Source organism: Cucumis sativus, chromosome 3 (genome assembly GCF_000004075.3).
Source record: "Cucumis sativus cultivar 9930 chromosome 3, Cucumber_9930_V3, whole genome shotgun sequence".
Lineage (NCBI taxonomy): Eukaryota > Viridiplantae > Streptophyta > Magnoliopsida > Cucurbitales > Cucurbitaceae > Cucumis > Cucumis sativus.
Genome location: NC_026657.2, coordinates 33,742,450 through 33,758,223, shown reverse-complemented (window position 1 = coordinate 33,758,223; position 15,774 = coordinate 33,742,450). Strand labels below are relative to the sequence as shown.

The 15,774-nt window shown below is 30.9% G+C and overlaps 4 protein-coding genes across 4 annotated transcripts; 3 read left to right on the top strand and 1 right to left on the bottom strand.

The window, feature by feature from the left end:
• The first annotated feature begins 947 nt into the window (after positions 1 to 947).
• On the top strand, positions 948 to 5,644 carry LOC101207867 (cytochrome P450 CYP72A219). Its single transcript, XM_004151260.3, has 5 exons — positions 948 to 1,388; positions 1,487 to 1,704; positions 2,383 to 2,633; positions 3,936 to 4,329; positions 4,967 to 5,644. The coding sequence occupies exons 1-5, from the start codon at positions 1,103 to 1,105 to the stop codon at positions 5,390 to 5,392; spliced, it is 1,575 nt and encodes a 524-aa protein (XP_004151308.2). The 5' UTR covers positions 948 to 1,102; the 3' UTR covers positions 5,393 to 5,644.
• A 3,907-nt stretch (positions 5,645 to 9,551) lies between these two features.
• On the top strand, positions 9,552 to 10,628 carry LOC101212733 (ribonuclease MC). The gene is made up of 2 exons (XM_004147449.3): positions 9,552 to 9,837; positions 9,999 to 10,628. Exons 1-2 carry the CDS (start codon positions 9,565 to 9,567, stop codon positions 10,401 to 10,403), a joined length of 678 nt encoding a protein of 225 aa, XP_004147497.3. The 5' UTR covers positions 9,552 to 9,564; the 3' UTR covers positions 10,404 to 10,628.
• A 1,711-nt stretch (positions 10,629 to 12,339) lies between these two features.
• LOC101212975 (F-box protein CPR1-like) lies at positions 12,340 to 13,682 on the bottom strand. Its single transcript, XM_004147450.3, has one exon. The coding sequence runs from the start codon at positions 13,598 to 13,600 to the stop codon at positions 12,449 to 12,451; it is 1,152 nt and encodes a 383-aa protein (XP_004147498.2). The 5' UTR covers positions 13,601 to 13,682; the 3' UTR covers positions 12,340 to 12,448.
• A 986-nt stretch (positions 13,683 to 14,668) lies between these two features.
• On the top strand, positions 14,669 to 15,774 carry LOC101213213 (ribonuclease MC). The gene is made up of 2 exons (XM_004147451.1): positions 14,669 to 14,917; positions 15,370 to 15,774. Exons 1-2 carry the CDS (start codon positions 14,669 to 14,671, stop codon positions 15,772 to 15,774), a joined length of 654 nt encoding a protein of 217 aa, XP_004147499.1.

The following is a 15,774-nucleotide window of genomic DNA, read 5'->3' as shown; positions in this document are numbered from 1 at the left end:
AAACATTCAAACTTCACTAGGCATTTTTGAATGAAGTAATTAAAGTTGAGTCTTAAAAAATTTGATGATTAATTAAATACATGACTTAGCTTATTTAATTCGAGAGATGAACCGAGGTTATCAAATTATGAAACCAATATTCTAATTAATCCTAGTGGGTTGGGTTCTTTACAAGGCTTTTACTTTTTCTCAATTATTAAGTTTTTTCATTGGGTTAGATATTAAAGTCCATTTTTTTACAGGTCCTCTTAAATGCAATTTTTTATCCAAAATTTAGCACGAACAATTTTAACGAAAAAGTTGAACAAAATGTTATGGTCTAAAAGTTTGGGAAACGTAAGAAAAAGTTATCTAAACTTTATGACTCTTTCGTAAAATAATTAAGTGGGGAACTAATCTTTAACTAAAAAAATGGTTGGCTTGATTGAAAAGGAATGTTGTGTACGTAATCAATGACGTTGTAGTCGTAGACAATTATATATTCTCTGATTTGAATTAGTTACATATGCAGACAAGTATGATGGCTCCATTTATTTCTCGGGATGAGCTTCATGGAACGTCTGCATCTTGGTTTTGACATTATTTTATGCTTCAATCCTTTTAACTCTAATCAAATTACAAATCTCTAAACAACTATCCACACGTGGAGCTCTCATCTAATTTTCCACACAAAAAATACATAATTTATTTTGTGCCAATTTTATCTCCATGTCAATGGCATATAAAACAATTATTTAAACAAAAAATACAAAATTTATTAACTTTTGTATGTTAGATACTAATATTTACTAATAAAAGATTTAAACGTAATTAACATATACGAGATTAGAAAAACTAAACTTTATCAAGTATATAAATATCAGAATGTAGATAAAAGAGCTAAAAATAAACAAATCCAATTTTATATGTATCTCTGTGAATTTGTATAATAATTAATATTAAAATAAACAGGGAATCTTTAAAGTTTCAAAAAATCTACCTTTATCTTCTAATGGGTGCTGAAGTCCTTGCCTAGAAATTCACACACAATTGGAAAAGAAATGATATATATAGAGAGAGAGTTTTGTGTTGGAAAATTAAAGTGTAGAGTGGGGAAGTGGATATGATGAAGTGGAATAATTGGATATGGGGAGTGGGTTTATTGTGGTTCTTGGGATTACTGGGATTATGGGGATGGAGAATTGTGAATTGGGTTTGGCTTAGGCCAAAGAGGCTTGAGAAGTTGTTGAGACAGCAAGGCCTCGCCGGCAACTCTTATCGCTTTCTCTTTGGTGATACGAAGGAGATTGGGGTGGCCGTCCGGCAAGCAAGATTGCAGTCCATGACCTTCTCTCATGATATTGCTTCACGTGCCACTCCTTCCTCTTATCCCACCATCCACAAATATGGTACTACTCGTCTCTATCTTCCTCTCATCTAATTCTGATCTTTTTTATCACTACTTCATCTGGTTATTATTTGTTTAAAATGAAATATTAATTGGTAGGTAAGAATTCTTTCACATGGATTGGAACAACACCAAGAGTGTATATAACAGAACCAGAACAAGTGAAGATTGCTTTCTCTCAAATAAATGATATTCGAAAGACATCTTCATTTCCCCTTAGACGAAGAATGGGTAGTGGACTTGTCACTCTCGAGGGATCTAAATGGGCTAAACATAGAAAAATCATCAACCCTGCTTTTCACATGGAGAAGTTAAAGGTATAATTATTATTATTATTTTGGCCTAATTTCAATATATTCCCCAAAAAAAGTTCATTTTTGTGCATTTACTTTATATTAAAAAAAAAAAAACTCGAACCCAAATTCTACCGAGTAGAAATTAAGACTACCATGTATATAAAGCTACAATTTATATGTATTTTCCATGTTTAAACTTCTTGTCTTTCTGCCTTACTGTATGTGTAATTAAAGGAATGGATCACCAGAGATTGAAGAGTTTGTTTTAGATCCAACCAAATTGTTCGGATTATTAATTTTGTCATGATTCTATTACCTCCTTTACTCTCCTTTTTTTTTTCCTTCATATTTTAGTCTTTCATGTTTGATTAGATTCCCATTTGGAGATGCAGAGTTTTGGAACTTTACCATTTTTTTAATTCATTTCTCATTGAAATTTATTTCCATTCTAAAGAAAAGTACGTAGGACCCACAAACACATTTCAAAAATACCTTCCTTCAATAATGTACATCTGTGATAGTGATATCATGATTAGTTTTTCCAGGTTCACTGTTTTTTATCAGATTCCAAAATTTTATTGAACTCAATACCAATTGTCAATAACAAAAATAGTCCATCCATCTATCTTATAAGTACAATCACAGTATGAGGTTCTTTGCTTTTTTAAGTGTATTTTATGCTTGTGAAATTTTGTGTAGGAAATGTTTCCTGCATTCTCGAAGAGTTGTAGAGAAATGGTTAACAAATGGGAAAAGATGATTAATGAAGAAGAAAGTTGTGAAATAGATGTGTGGCCTGATTTACAAAATATGACTGCTGATGTGATTTCAAGAACTGCTTTTGGGAGTAGTTATGACGAAGGAAAAAAAATCTTCCAACTCTTGAAAGAGTGGGCAATGCTATTGATGTCGTACCTAACAAAGAGAGGTTACTACATTCCAGGGGCTAGGTATGATAATTCAATGTATTATGGGTATATGTTGCTTTAGTTATTTAAATTGATCTCAACTAAATATCTTTTTGGTCTCTTTGCCATTTTTTAGTATAACTTTCATTTGGTCCAAAGTAATATATATTCTTACTCAACCGACCTCATAGCTAACTAATTCACAATGAGATAAATAGTATCAATGTATTTTTTAAAGATCTTGAGATCTCTCTTTTTGTTTCAAATATTGTAGGTTCCTTAATGTGTCTCAATAAGATGGTGTGTGATCTTTTTTAATTACTTATTTATGGATTGAATCCAATATTCTGAACGGTTGGATGCAAACGTTTGATCAGCTTCCGACTATCCTAGTATATTAAATTTAATTAATTTTTATTTGATGATATTTAATGTTTCAAGATTTTCATTTTCACTCACTTTTGGTTTTGAGTAAGGGTGTACAAATATGAGTTGAACCCGAATAACCCGGACTACACAACCCATATTATAAGGGTTGGGTTGGGTTAGGTTAAAATATGAGTTGGGTTGGGTTAAAAAAAATGATTTTTTCGGGTTGGGTTGGGTCTCAGGTTGGAGGGTTGAAAATTTTGGTTCAACCCAACCCAATCTGAATTATGTAATATATAAATAAGTAAATAAATAAATAAATATTATTTTAATAAAAAAAACAAATTAAATGTATATAAATCTTGAATTTATTGTATGAAAGTTTGAATTATGTAGGTTTGAAATTTAAATGTAACAATTTCAAACTTTTATAATCATTAGAAATTAGAAAATGGGAAAAGAAAAATTAAAAAAATAATTATATATACAATCCGACAACTCAACCCATATTTTACGGGTTGGATTAGAAACTAAATTCGGGTTATTCGAGTTGTCAACCCAAATAACCAGAAAATATGGGTTGAGTTGAGAATGTCTCCCAACCCAACCCAACCCGATTTCACCCTTAGTTTTTATTGGTAGCTTTTAGTTAATTAATTTTTTTTAATTGAGAAAATAACCATTTTTTGTACTTTTTGCTATTTATGATTCTAGGCTTAAGGCCAAAGAGTTTAGAGAAGTGTCATTTATATATTCTTTAATTCTATTGATGTATTTTCAATCAGTATTAACTAAGTTTTGTCTAATAATAAATTGATTTTTCCATCTATAGTTTAACACACGGTCAGATAATCAAGTAAATATTTGTGTTTATCTTTATTGTGAACTGTTTTTTGCTTTTTATTTGTCGTTTTCATAGTTGAAACGACTATTTTGATTGAATTGTTGATGAATAGTACATATATTTGGTTTTAGGTATGTACCAACAAAATTAAACAATAGGATGCAAGAGATTGATACAAAAATACGAGATATGGTTCGGGGTATTATAAACAAAAGACAAAATGGTATGAAGAAGGGTGAAGCTTCCAACAATGAAGATCTATTAGGCATTCTTTTAGAATCAAATGCAAGTCAAATTGAAGAACACAAAAACAAGAAAGATGTTGGAATGAGCATAGAAGAAGTAATTAGTGAATGCAGGCTTTTCTATTTTGCCGGTCAAGAAACCACAGCTGTATTGCTTGCTTGGACAATGGTTCTACTTGGTCGATACCCAGAGTGGCAAGATCGAGCAAGAGCAGAAGTTTTGGAGGTTTTTGGCGATAACAAGAAATTGGATTTCGATGGTTTAAGTCGTCTAAGAGTAGTAAGTAAATCATTCCTTTCTCTCTACATTTAAGTTATTTAATTTACCATACAAGTTTTGCTCATAAATTTTTATGTGTGTATTTATTCTTTAAAAATGTTAAAAATTGCTTAATCAATCTTTTAGGGACAATTAATGATCCTCCAACACATATACTTCTACGTGATGATATGAACATAACCTTCATCATGTCTTAATCTTTTAAAAGTTTTAGTTTTTTTGGTTTGATCTACAATTTTCTCGTTAAAAAAACAAATAAACCAAACCGAACTGATACTAGGTTATATGTAAAGTAAGAAATCGATTAAAACTCGAACCAAACCGAACTGGTTAGTACGATTTCAAATTATTTCTTGGGTCAAAATACTATAGAACCAACATGTTATGTTCGATTACTGCTTTTGACCAAAATCAGACGAACACCCCTACTCTCTAGGCAATAAATTGAAAGCTACCTCTTTGCTTGGTACGATTTGATCTTATAAGTATTATTTTTCACTTGTTAATTTTAGGTTTTGTTCTCAGGATTTGAGAACTAATTAGAAAATGTAACTTTTAGAAAAAAAAATCTGTTTCTAGAATTTTGACTAAGAATAATTGATCAGTATTTGTTATATGTATTTTGGTAATTATACAGGTAAATATGATACTCAATGAAGTTCTTAGGCTGTACCCTCCAGTTGGAATGTTAGCTCGAGAGATTCACAATGAAACAAAATTGGGGAATTTGACATTACCGTGTGGAGTATCAATAGGAGTACCAATCTTAAGCATGCACCAAAATCCCAAAATATGGGGTGAAGATGCACTTGAGTTCAACCCAGAAAGATTTGCAGAAGGAATTTCCAAAGCAACAAAGAATCAAGTATGCTTTATTCCTTTTGGATGGGGTCCTCGTATTTGCATTGGTCAAAACTTTGCAATGATTGAAGCCAAAATAGCATTATCAATGATTTTGCAACAATTCTCATTTACACTTTCTCCAACTTATACTCATGCTCCTATCACACATATCACTATTCAACCACAACATGGAGCTCATCTCATCCTTCGTAAACTGTAATAATAGTTTTGGTTTTATCCTTTTTCCTAAGCTTTTTCCTCAGCTATATAAATAGCTTTTTATTTCTCTAATGTGTGTTTCTTTTCCAATTAATATACATTTCCACGTCTTGCTTAGCTCTTTCCATATATTTCAAGCTGAATGAAAAAAAAATCTTTTCCCATTCGCTTAAAATTTTGGATTGAATCGACGAGAAATTAGTGTTGCAATATTAAAAATAAACTCTTTTGTTTGCCATAATATTTTCTCTAATACATCATCTCATTATCTCTCTCTCTATCTCAAGTCAGAAAAATCTTCTCCTTTACAAATTCTCTCTACTGCTTACGTTGTGAAACATTTACTCATCATCATTAATCATATTTAATGGAATACTGTGTATAAAAAATAATAGAATATATATATCAAAAGGTTTTAATTTGTAACTTCCTTTCATTTTAAATAAGAATTTATAAAGAAAAAAAATTCTTCTCCTCATGCTTGATATTGTTTTATATTCTTCTCCATAGCAATCTTCTAATGAGTTTTTTAAATGATTATTGTGTCTTAATTATTTCATTTTTTGTATTTTAAAAAAAATTAAGTCTATTTTGTTTATGACTTAAAATATTTTTTACATTTAATTTTTTTTAAATACAATCCTAAAATTTTTATCCAAAATTTCAAAACATAAACAATTATATTATATGAAAGCTGCTTTTTTATAATTTTCAATTTGTTGCAGTTTATAGACTTAATTTTAAAAAATAAAGACCAAAAGAGCAAAATAGTTAACAAAAAAAGTTGTAGTTAATCACTCATTGTCCCAGCAAATTGGAGCAATGTTTGAGTTAATATATATGTAACCTCACGTTATGAAGACAAATTTATCCAATCACTATTAATTCTTTGTAACGTGAGGTTACAGATGCTATTTTGGATTAAACCTGGAGTTCTATACAATTTTGTTCATAAAGAAAATTGTTAATAGATAATGTTGGATCGGCAGAGCAGAGAGTTACTTAATTCCAAAGTGTGGATCTACAAATGACAGGAGGAAAGTCCGGGAGAGTTCCTAACAAAAAAAATACAACGTGCAATTATGTCGAACCAAATTGAACCACCTCGTCCCTTAATTAGGTTGAGGCTAACTAGGCCTTTACCGCATGCCTCGGCCTCATCCATCGAAGCTAAACGCAAAGCTAAGGTCGACCCAAGATGAGTAATCTCACACAAAGGCGGCAGAATTGGATCAGCCTCCATTCTAGAACATTTTCGTGGCCAAAATTCAGTAACGTGCACTCGGTTTCTAAATAGGAACAGGAAATAGCTTCCAAATCTAAAAGAGATAAGGAAGATGTTTGAATCTCATCATAAATAGCAATGAAAGAGCCCAGTAAAACGAGACTTTTGCTCCTCCATCTCTAGCTTGCTCTATTTCTTTTAGCGAATATTGCTTAAGCATTTTAGAGGTTTTGTGGCATGCGTCAACACCGATGCTTCCTTTTCTCGTCTTTCCTCTTCAAAATAATAAATTTACATTGAAGATCAAATGGGTTTCTTTGTCTAATATAATACTGAGAAATTTTTTAAAAGAGAAAATATTGAATGAACCTAAATATTGAACAAAATTTTTAAAGGAAAAAAGAGAAGCATTTATGGCGTAACCCTATTAATTGATGATGGAAAATGAACCCCAATATTTTTCAATAGTGTCTAATAAGTAGCAATTATTTGGTTGAGTCCAAAGTGAGAGGGCACGTAAATACGTGTGCATGCCTAACCTAGCTACGTTCATATAAGCCGTCTCAGTTGAAACAATTGATATGAATATTGTAATTATCAACACCAATTATTTCACATTTTTACTTCAAATATCTTTGTTTCTTGTTCAATGTTATTACTGATGAAACTAATATAAAATACGTATACACACATACACTTTTAATATCATAATTAATGAATGATCTGGATAAGAAGCCACCCCTCATCTCCATTACTCCCACTGCTGTGGTCAAATCTCTTATAGGCTAATATCCACAAAAATGTTAATAAATAAATTCCCAATTGTGTACCTATTAAATTAAAGGGATGAATTGCAAAAGTAGTGAAGTTTTGAAGAAAAAAATATTAAAGAGAAGTAGTTGTTTTGAAACAAATTAGATAAATAAGGCATTTTTTTTGTTTCTCTCTCCCTAAAAAATGGCAAGTGAAGATTAATGTTTAAAAAAACGTTCTTAATTGTTGACTTTTTTCTTAATATACATCGGGAGAGATGTGTGAAAACATAAATAATATAAGAAACATTTTTTAAAATAGCAAAATAAATTAAAATATTTATAAGTTATAGCAAAATTTTGAATTCTATTACATAGTCTTTTATTACGATAGTATATCGATAACTATCGGAGATAAAATTGTTATAGGTTGTAAATATGGTTGTAAAATGTACTATTTCTAAAAATTCTTCCAAATATAACTAACATCCAAATGAATATATCAATCAAAATTTATTAAATTCTTTTATAAAAATAATTAGTATCTAAACTAATTTATATTATTTTAACCATCATAAGATTAAAATTACGACAATTAATTTTAATCCTCTTTTTGAAAAAAAAATTATTGTAAAAATAGGAATAAAGACTTGGAGAACCAATGGAGAAAATTAACCTTCCCACCACGACACATTTATAAGCTAGGGAGGGCTTAAGTCTCTTCTCAACTTTATACATTTTATATTGCATGTATATTTTATATAAATAAATGAAATAAGTATAACCATGTTCTTGACGAGATATTTGAAGAATATTTCAATAGCTTCTGTTACATCCATGTTCTTCACCAATTATTATAATTCTCGACTCAAATAACTATAACTTATTTCGCTTTAAAGAGTACACTATATGAAATAATGCCACCTCTCAAGGTTTTTCTTTGAAGTCACACATGTCAATATACCTTATTTCCATGGTGAAACTTCTATCTTATATTTGGCTCATAAGTAGTTCTTCAACCATCAACACATAACTTCCACTACGCACCTTACATAACTAATAAGTGAATGTTCATGTGTGATGAGGTTAAGTGCGCATCGAATTATAATTATATAGTAAAACCGTGTTGATAAATTGGGTATCGTTTTTAAATAATTAAAAATAATAACAGTAATAATAGGAAGGCAATATAATTAACATGTAAAAACTCCATCTCAGACAAAAAAAAAAATCATGATGAAGTAAAAATGTATATATTACGACCGTACATATAAATAATTGAGCTAGGTGTTGCAAACTTATATATGCTTCTTCAAATTGGGATGGATGGAAATCAAAGAAATGTGTCTTTTTATAGAACTGATCGAAGTACTCTCAGTTTGTTCAATCTCAACTGTGATAATTTTTTTAATATTTTTGTCAAAATCCAACAAATTTTAACATTAAAATTAGAATTGAACATTGGAAGAGTTGTGCCAATTTTCCCTACAAATAATTTAGCTAAACGTTGAAAATTCTAACTTTTTACAATTTTTGTCGTTCATTCCTTTATTTTTAGTTATTAAAAACCATCTTAAAACTCATTCAATACAAATCAAACTTTGCACGCAATTAAGTTGGTCAGACAAATCACATTAAACAACACACCCCCAAAAAATTAAATTTGCAAGTTTCATGGGAAAAAAGTTCGTATCATTTTTCTTTAAAAAGAAAAGTTAGTATCAAATTTGTAATCTTATCAATTTCATAACAAAATATATGTATGTTTTAATTTCAATTGATTCTTCTTGAGAACACATCTCATTTTATAGTAACACTCAATACATTCCTCTTGCATAAATGAGAGAAGTGTTGATATGATGTATATATTAGATATTATATTTATTAATAACTCTTACTTATTAGGTTAAGCTTTTAGTTTAATTGTTTATTGAGGAAGGTATCGATAAGCTCATGTGTTCAAGCCTTTGTTCCTTCCAGTTAATACTCATCTTCACGCTTAGGCTTTTGAAACGATTGATGGATTTAAGATGGTTTTTGGGTCTATAAATATTGATTTATTTAAGATAACGTGGCATGTATTGATAGACCGTCGTCATAATAATTATGGTGAAATATGTAGAAAGTTGGGAAGATTTTTTAGTATAAATAGTGGAGAGGAATATCAATGCTCACAACTTGAATTTAATTAATAAAATGGTGGTAGCAATGGCAGGGGGAAGGAGATCAGATATTAATATTGTGTTATTGTTCGTGGTTACCTTAAGCATCAGCTTGTTTCCTATTATGAAATCACAACAATTTGATAAATTTTACTTTGTTCAACAATGGCCACCAGCTGTTTGCGATGGACGTACAGGAAAATGTGTAGGAAAAGGGATGTACTACTTTACAATTCATGGTGTGTGGCCTCAGAAAGGAGGAAAATCTGTAATTAATTGCCCTGGCACCCAATTTGATTTCAATAAGGTATTCTATTTTAGAATTCTCAAATTCACTCTATAAATTTTCCTCTATCTACATATATATATTATTTAAATTAACTTTGAATAAAAAGAACGATTTGAAAATAAATACATAGTTTAGTCTCAACACGACTCTTTTTAACATTACGTGGGAATGAGTTTCAGATTTCGAGTTTAGCAAACACTCTACATCAAATTATGAAGGATGTGATAAACGCAGACGACCAATTTTTATGGTCTCACGAGTGGAACAAACATGGAGTTTGCTCAGAAAGCAGGTACTCAATGAAACAATACTTCCAAATGGCGATAAATATGAAGTACAAGATCAATGTTCTTAGTGCCCTGAGGATGGGTGGGATAACCCCAAACAACCACTTGAAGGCCAAACAAAGAGTAGAGGGGGCGATGTTCACTGCATATAACGCATATCCTCTTCTTCGATGTAAAAAAGATTCATCTGGCCAATCCCTATTGACGGAGGTTGTTATGTGCTTTGACAATGATGGTGTCACCCTTCTAAACTGCACTACAACGAAATCCAATTGTGATGCAGACGTTCTCTTTTGATAACATATGTAAACTCTTCAATTCTCATGCATGCCAATAATAATGTTATTAGTTAACAATCCATGCATGTGCTTAATTCCATGCATAAACATAAGAAATAAAATATATATGTGTCATGTGGTTATCTATCTATAATTAAAATAAGTTGGTGCTATGCTTCGTCACCAATATTTGTCTCCAAGTTTATATAATATACCGTGTGTTTAAAGTTGTTGTCTTCTGTAATTTAAAGATACAGGGATCGGTAATATAATACTTTGGAAGTACTTTTTTTATTCTTTTTCACCTTTAAGAAATTCTATACATCTGCATTTTCTAATTAACACTAAACAAATTTTACCACTGCTCTGATATTTAGCACCCAAAAACCATCATCCCTTCCGACGTTGTTCTTTCTCTTCTAATTCAAATTTCTCACTCTCAATTATAATTGAAAAAATTGTGAAAATGATCAGCAAAGACCAACCTCATACATGCGACCCCTTGTTTAGATTACGTAACCATGAACAATAACCAAACACTAACGTATATAATCATCTTTTCCGGAAGTCCTTTGTTTAACTGAATATATTATTTGTTGTTTTATCCTAACAAATTTAATTCATTACATTATTAGAATTTATCATAAAATGTCTTATATATAATTTGGAACCATATTTCTGCAAATATGTTTATTTCCTTTGAAAACATAGTTCATCCAATATAGTTTCAAAACTATGCTACATTTAATTAGTTATAGTTTGTTGTAATTATTCACATGTATTATGTAATCATACAATGAAATGTTACCGAAACCAATGATGATCAATCTAATTGTGTTTGAAGACATAAATATTGTTACTATAAAAAGTTTATGAAATATAATAAACCAGTCACAATATTATTATAATTACTAATATATTATCATGTGACTCTAAACGACAACGGTAAGTGTACGACAATGTAAATAATCAAATTTTATTTTAAAATGCTTAAACAAACATGATAAAAGAGAAATGTGGGGCTATTATCAATCAATTCATGAAATCTATTCAGCTTACCCTAATTTTAATTACCAATTACACCCATTTGTGTGTTACCATATTAATAATAAGTATATAACAATATTACTTAAAAATTACAAATATAAGTCAATTACCAATTACACCCATTTTTGTTACCATATTAATAAGTATATAACAATATTACTTAAAAATTACAAATATAATAGACTTAGTCTATTAATGTAGACTTCTATCACTGATGTGTGATATATGCATGACTGATAAACTTCTATTACAATAATATACATACATCAAATTAGGTTAAGAGGTTTTTTGACTAAAATATTAGAGTGATTTGAATGAAAAACTCAAAATATTTAAATAAATATAGGTTCAACTATCAAATTATAATATATATATATATATATATTTTATATTTTATAAATTTTTAAATATATACGACAAAACTTTAACAAAATAGATATATAATAATAATTCTAAAAGAAAAATATTAAAATGACAAATATAATGTATATTTCTTTTATTAATATATATTGAATTTAGATCAATCCAGATTCTTTTTTGGATAGATCGGCAATCCAACCTAACCCACCTAACCCTTATATCTTATTATAGGTTAACTCAACTCAAACTAACAAGAAAACTAAACTCAATCCAACCCATATATTTTATAAGTTAGGATTCAATTCTAACCCTTATATTTTATATGTTAGGATTCAATTCAACCCTTATATTTTATATGTTAGGATTCAATTCAACCCTTATATGTTAGGGTTGGATATTTGGCTTCTGATTATTTGAACACTCGTTATCATTTTATCAATGGTACATATTTAATATTATTAACACTATTATTATATATACTAATATTTTGTAATAGCAAGATTTAAAATCTCTCGAAATTATGTTTTGAAAAGAAAAGAAAAGAGAAGTGAGAAAACTAAGTTTATTGTCATAATATCCACAAACATTGTCCTGTAAGGATTCTTATTGAGTATGAAAGACAGTCCGTAAACTACAGTCATAAAAGGAACCTAAGCTTCAAAATTCATAATTGATATTGTTTCCCCCCTTAACCGATACCAAACTCTTCACAAAAGCAGTACCTTGAAACTTGGCTGGATCCCCTTTTATAGGAACCTCTTTCACCTCCCCACTTTTAATATTATACACAATCACCTGTCCACCATTACCCTCCATTAGAAGTTCTTCACAGCTTACAAACAACAATGGCTTCTCAATCCCACAAACAGGCCCAATTGTCAATACCTTCGACCATGAAACCCCACCCCATTCATCCTTCGCCATCTCCCACATGTCGAAGCTTCTTTCATCTCCTCTCGATGGATAATGAAACAGAACAATACATCCATCCAAAACCCCTAAACTCCTATACCTGTCCCCCGTCCCCTCGAAACTCTCCGGTACCGGAATTCGGCCGAAAACCTCCTCGCTCATGTCAAATGTCTGTATAATCTCCGTATTTCCTTCTGTATTTCCAGTCATCGCCCACCAGTAATACGTTCCTTCATGAAACATCTCAAAGCAAGGCGCCCAAAATACATGGCCACAAACAGGGCTTTCAATTTCTCTCCATCTATCTTTACTCAAATCGTAAACTTCCACTCTGGGAGGGTAAAAATAGCCCGGTCCTTCCACAAAATCAACAACCCTAACTACTTTGAAATCCCTAGATTTGGAATCGTATCCAAATCCAACCGCGTTGGTTGATGAATCATAGTCGTCGGGTTCAACCGGAGGTTCAGTGAGAAGGAGAATGGACGGGGGAAGCTTATGAAACTCTCTGGTTGAAGGATTGCAGAGGAAAATATCCTTGCGAAGATCGGTGAGGCAGAGTAAGCCATGAGAATGGCCACGGATTTCGAAAAACCGAAAATCCTCGTGGAATGGTAAATCGATATCGGAAAGGGAGAGAGATGGATGGATTGAGAGAGGTAATTTGAAGAGGGAGAAGATGTTTTCCTTGTTGCCGGAGTGTTTGGTAACAAGGCGCTTGAGAAGAATGTGTTTGTGTTGAAGAGAAGTGGAAAAATGTTTGGCTTTGAATTTAGGATCGTTGAAGAGAGCATACCAGGATTTACGGACGCACTTGAATCGGAGGAGAGACTCCGGAGGAAGTCTGGAGAGAATGTCGATGATTACACCATCAGGAAGATTTGGGAGGGAAGCCATTAGAGGCGTTTGAGAAGAGGTTGTGAACGTAATAAAGAGACGGAAGGTTACAATAAAGGGAGGTTTGAAATGGAGAGATTGGTAGTGAAGTCTTCGTTGTTAAGAAGAGAGGAAATTGTTGGGTATGGACGAGACTAGATACCAGGCTTCATGATTTACACGTGTGCAGTAGGATGTAAAATATAATGTGCTGTCAGTTGCAAAATTCCGCATGCATATACATATCACTAAATTACATTAAAATGAGGGCAAAATACACTTTCCTCATCAAATTTGACTTAATCTCTATTTACTCCTTTATCTTTCCATACAATAAAATATGAAATCGGCTTATACAAATATGGATGAAAATAAGATTGAATTAACAAGTAACATGAAAAGAGTTACACATACTAATATAAATTGGAAAAAGAGACTAATAAAAATGAGCTACATATTAATTCAATGATTTTTCTTTAAAAAAAACTATTTAAAATTAAATTACAAAACTTTTGAAAATATTTATAAATTAAAAAGAAACTAATAAAAAATTATTTTAGTGACTAAAACTTTGAAAATATTTAGTAATTAGAAAGAAACTAATTAATAAAAAAAAAAATCCTAGTCTATCTGATCAAATATTATACCGGAATAGATTACTGTCAAATGTTAAATAGAAAGTGATGTATGTTTTGTTTCATTTGACATTTGTCAAATATTTATAAACAAAACTGAACTTTAAAGCCTTTTATTTAGCAAAAGCACAAGAACAACGATGAATATATAAGAAATGATTATAAGAAGTTGATAAATATTTGTTGTATATGCAATAGGGCATGGCGTAGACGCCTCTTTCAGGCTTCAGCATACAATAATCTTGACAGTTACCTCAAAATACTGAAGTGTAATATTTAAGCTTTGGATGATTAATCTTTATTGTATATTGCCCATAACCACAATAATAATTGAAGTGAAACAGGGAAGCTGATAATCTTTTTTAGTATAAATAGAGAGTTGGATGGCAACACCATATTCACCAATCTCACACAACTTGAACGTTTGGGTGCAGCAACATAGAAAGATCGAGCAATGGAAAAAACAAAGAGTGTCGATGTTGTGTTCTTCGTGTTTGTCTTAACCATTTTGTTTCCTATCGTTAAATCGCAAACTTTCGATGATTTTTGGTTTGTTCAGCAATGGCCACCAGCTGTTTGTACTTTACAATCAGGACGATGTGTAGGACGAGGGACTCGATCCTTCACAATTCATGGTTTGTGGCCTCAAAAGGGAGGACGTTCTGTGACTAATTGTACTGGCAATCAATTTGATTTCACTAAGGTAAAATTCAAACATCCAAAATATATAATCTATGTTTTTTTAAGTTTAATTTTCAGTTGGTTAATGTATCATATATTATTATTATTTCTTGTTTAAGAGTTAATGGATAGTTTATGGTAGTCATTCTTTTTTGTTTTTGTATTCGTTCTTATATTTTAAAATGATATAGTTGTTTCTTATTTATCAAACTTCTAAAACATCTCTTCATCTCTTATCTAAAAACATTGACAACTAAGTTTGATTTTCTGTTTAGAAAATAAAAGTGTTAGCAAACATACTACAGTGCTTCAATTTAAAAAACCAAATGAAATATTATAAGAAATTTGAAAGGAATTATACATGATTATTAAGTATTATGTTTTGAAAATTTATTAAATAATCGGTTTTGATAGTTAAAAAAAGAAAAAGGGTTTGCAATTCTAAAGATTGAATAATGTGTGGGTGTGTTTCAGATTGCACATTTAGAAAACGATCTAAACGTAGTTTGGCCGAATGTGGTGACGGGAAACAACAAATTCTTTTGGGGTCATGAATGGAACAAACATGGGATTTGCTCAGAGAGCAAGTTTGACGAAGCGAAGTACTTCCAAACAGCGATAAACATGAGGCACGGTATCGACCTTCTTAGTGTGCTGAGAACTGGTGGAGTAGGACCAAATGGAGCCTCCAAGGCAAAGCAAAGAGTCGAAACCGCGATTTCATCCCATTTTGGAAAAGATCCAATTCTTCGATGTAAAAAAGCATCAAACGGCCAAGTCTTATTGACGGAGATTGTGATGTGCTTCGATGACGATGGTGTCACCCTTATAAACTGTAACAAAGCAAGATCCAATTGTGCTGGGAGCTTTATTTTTTAA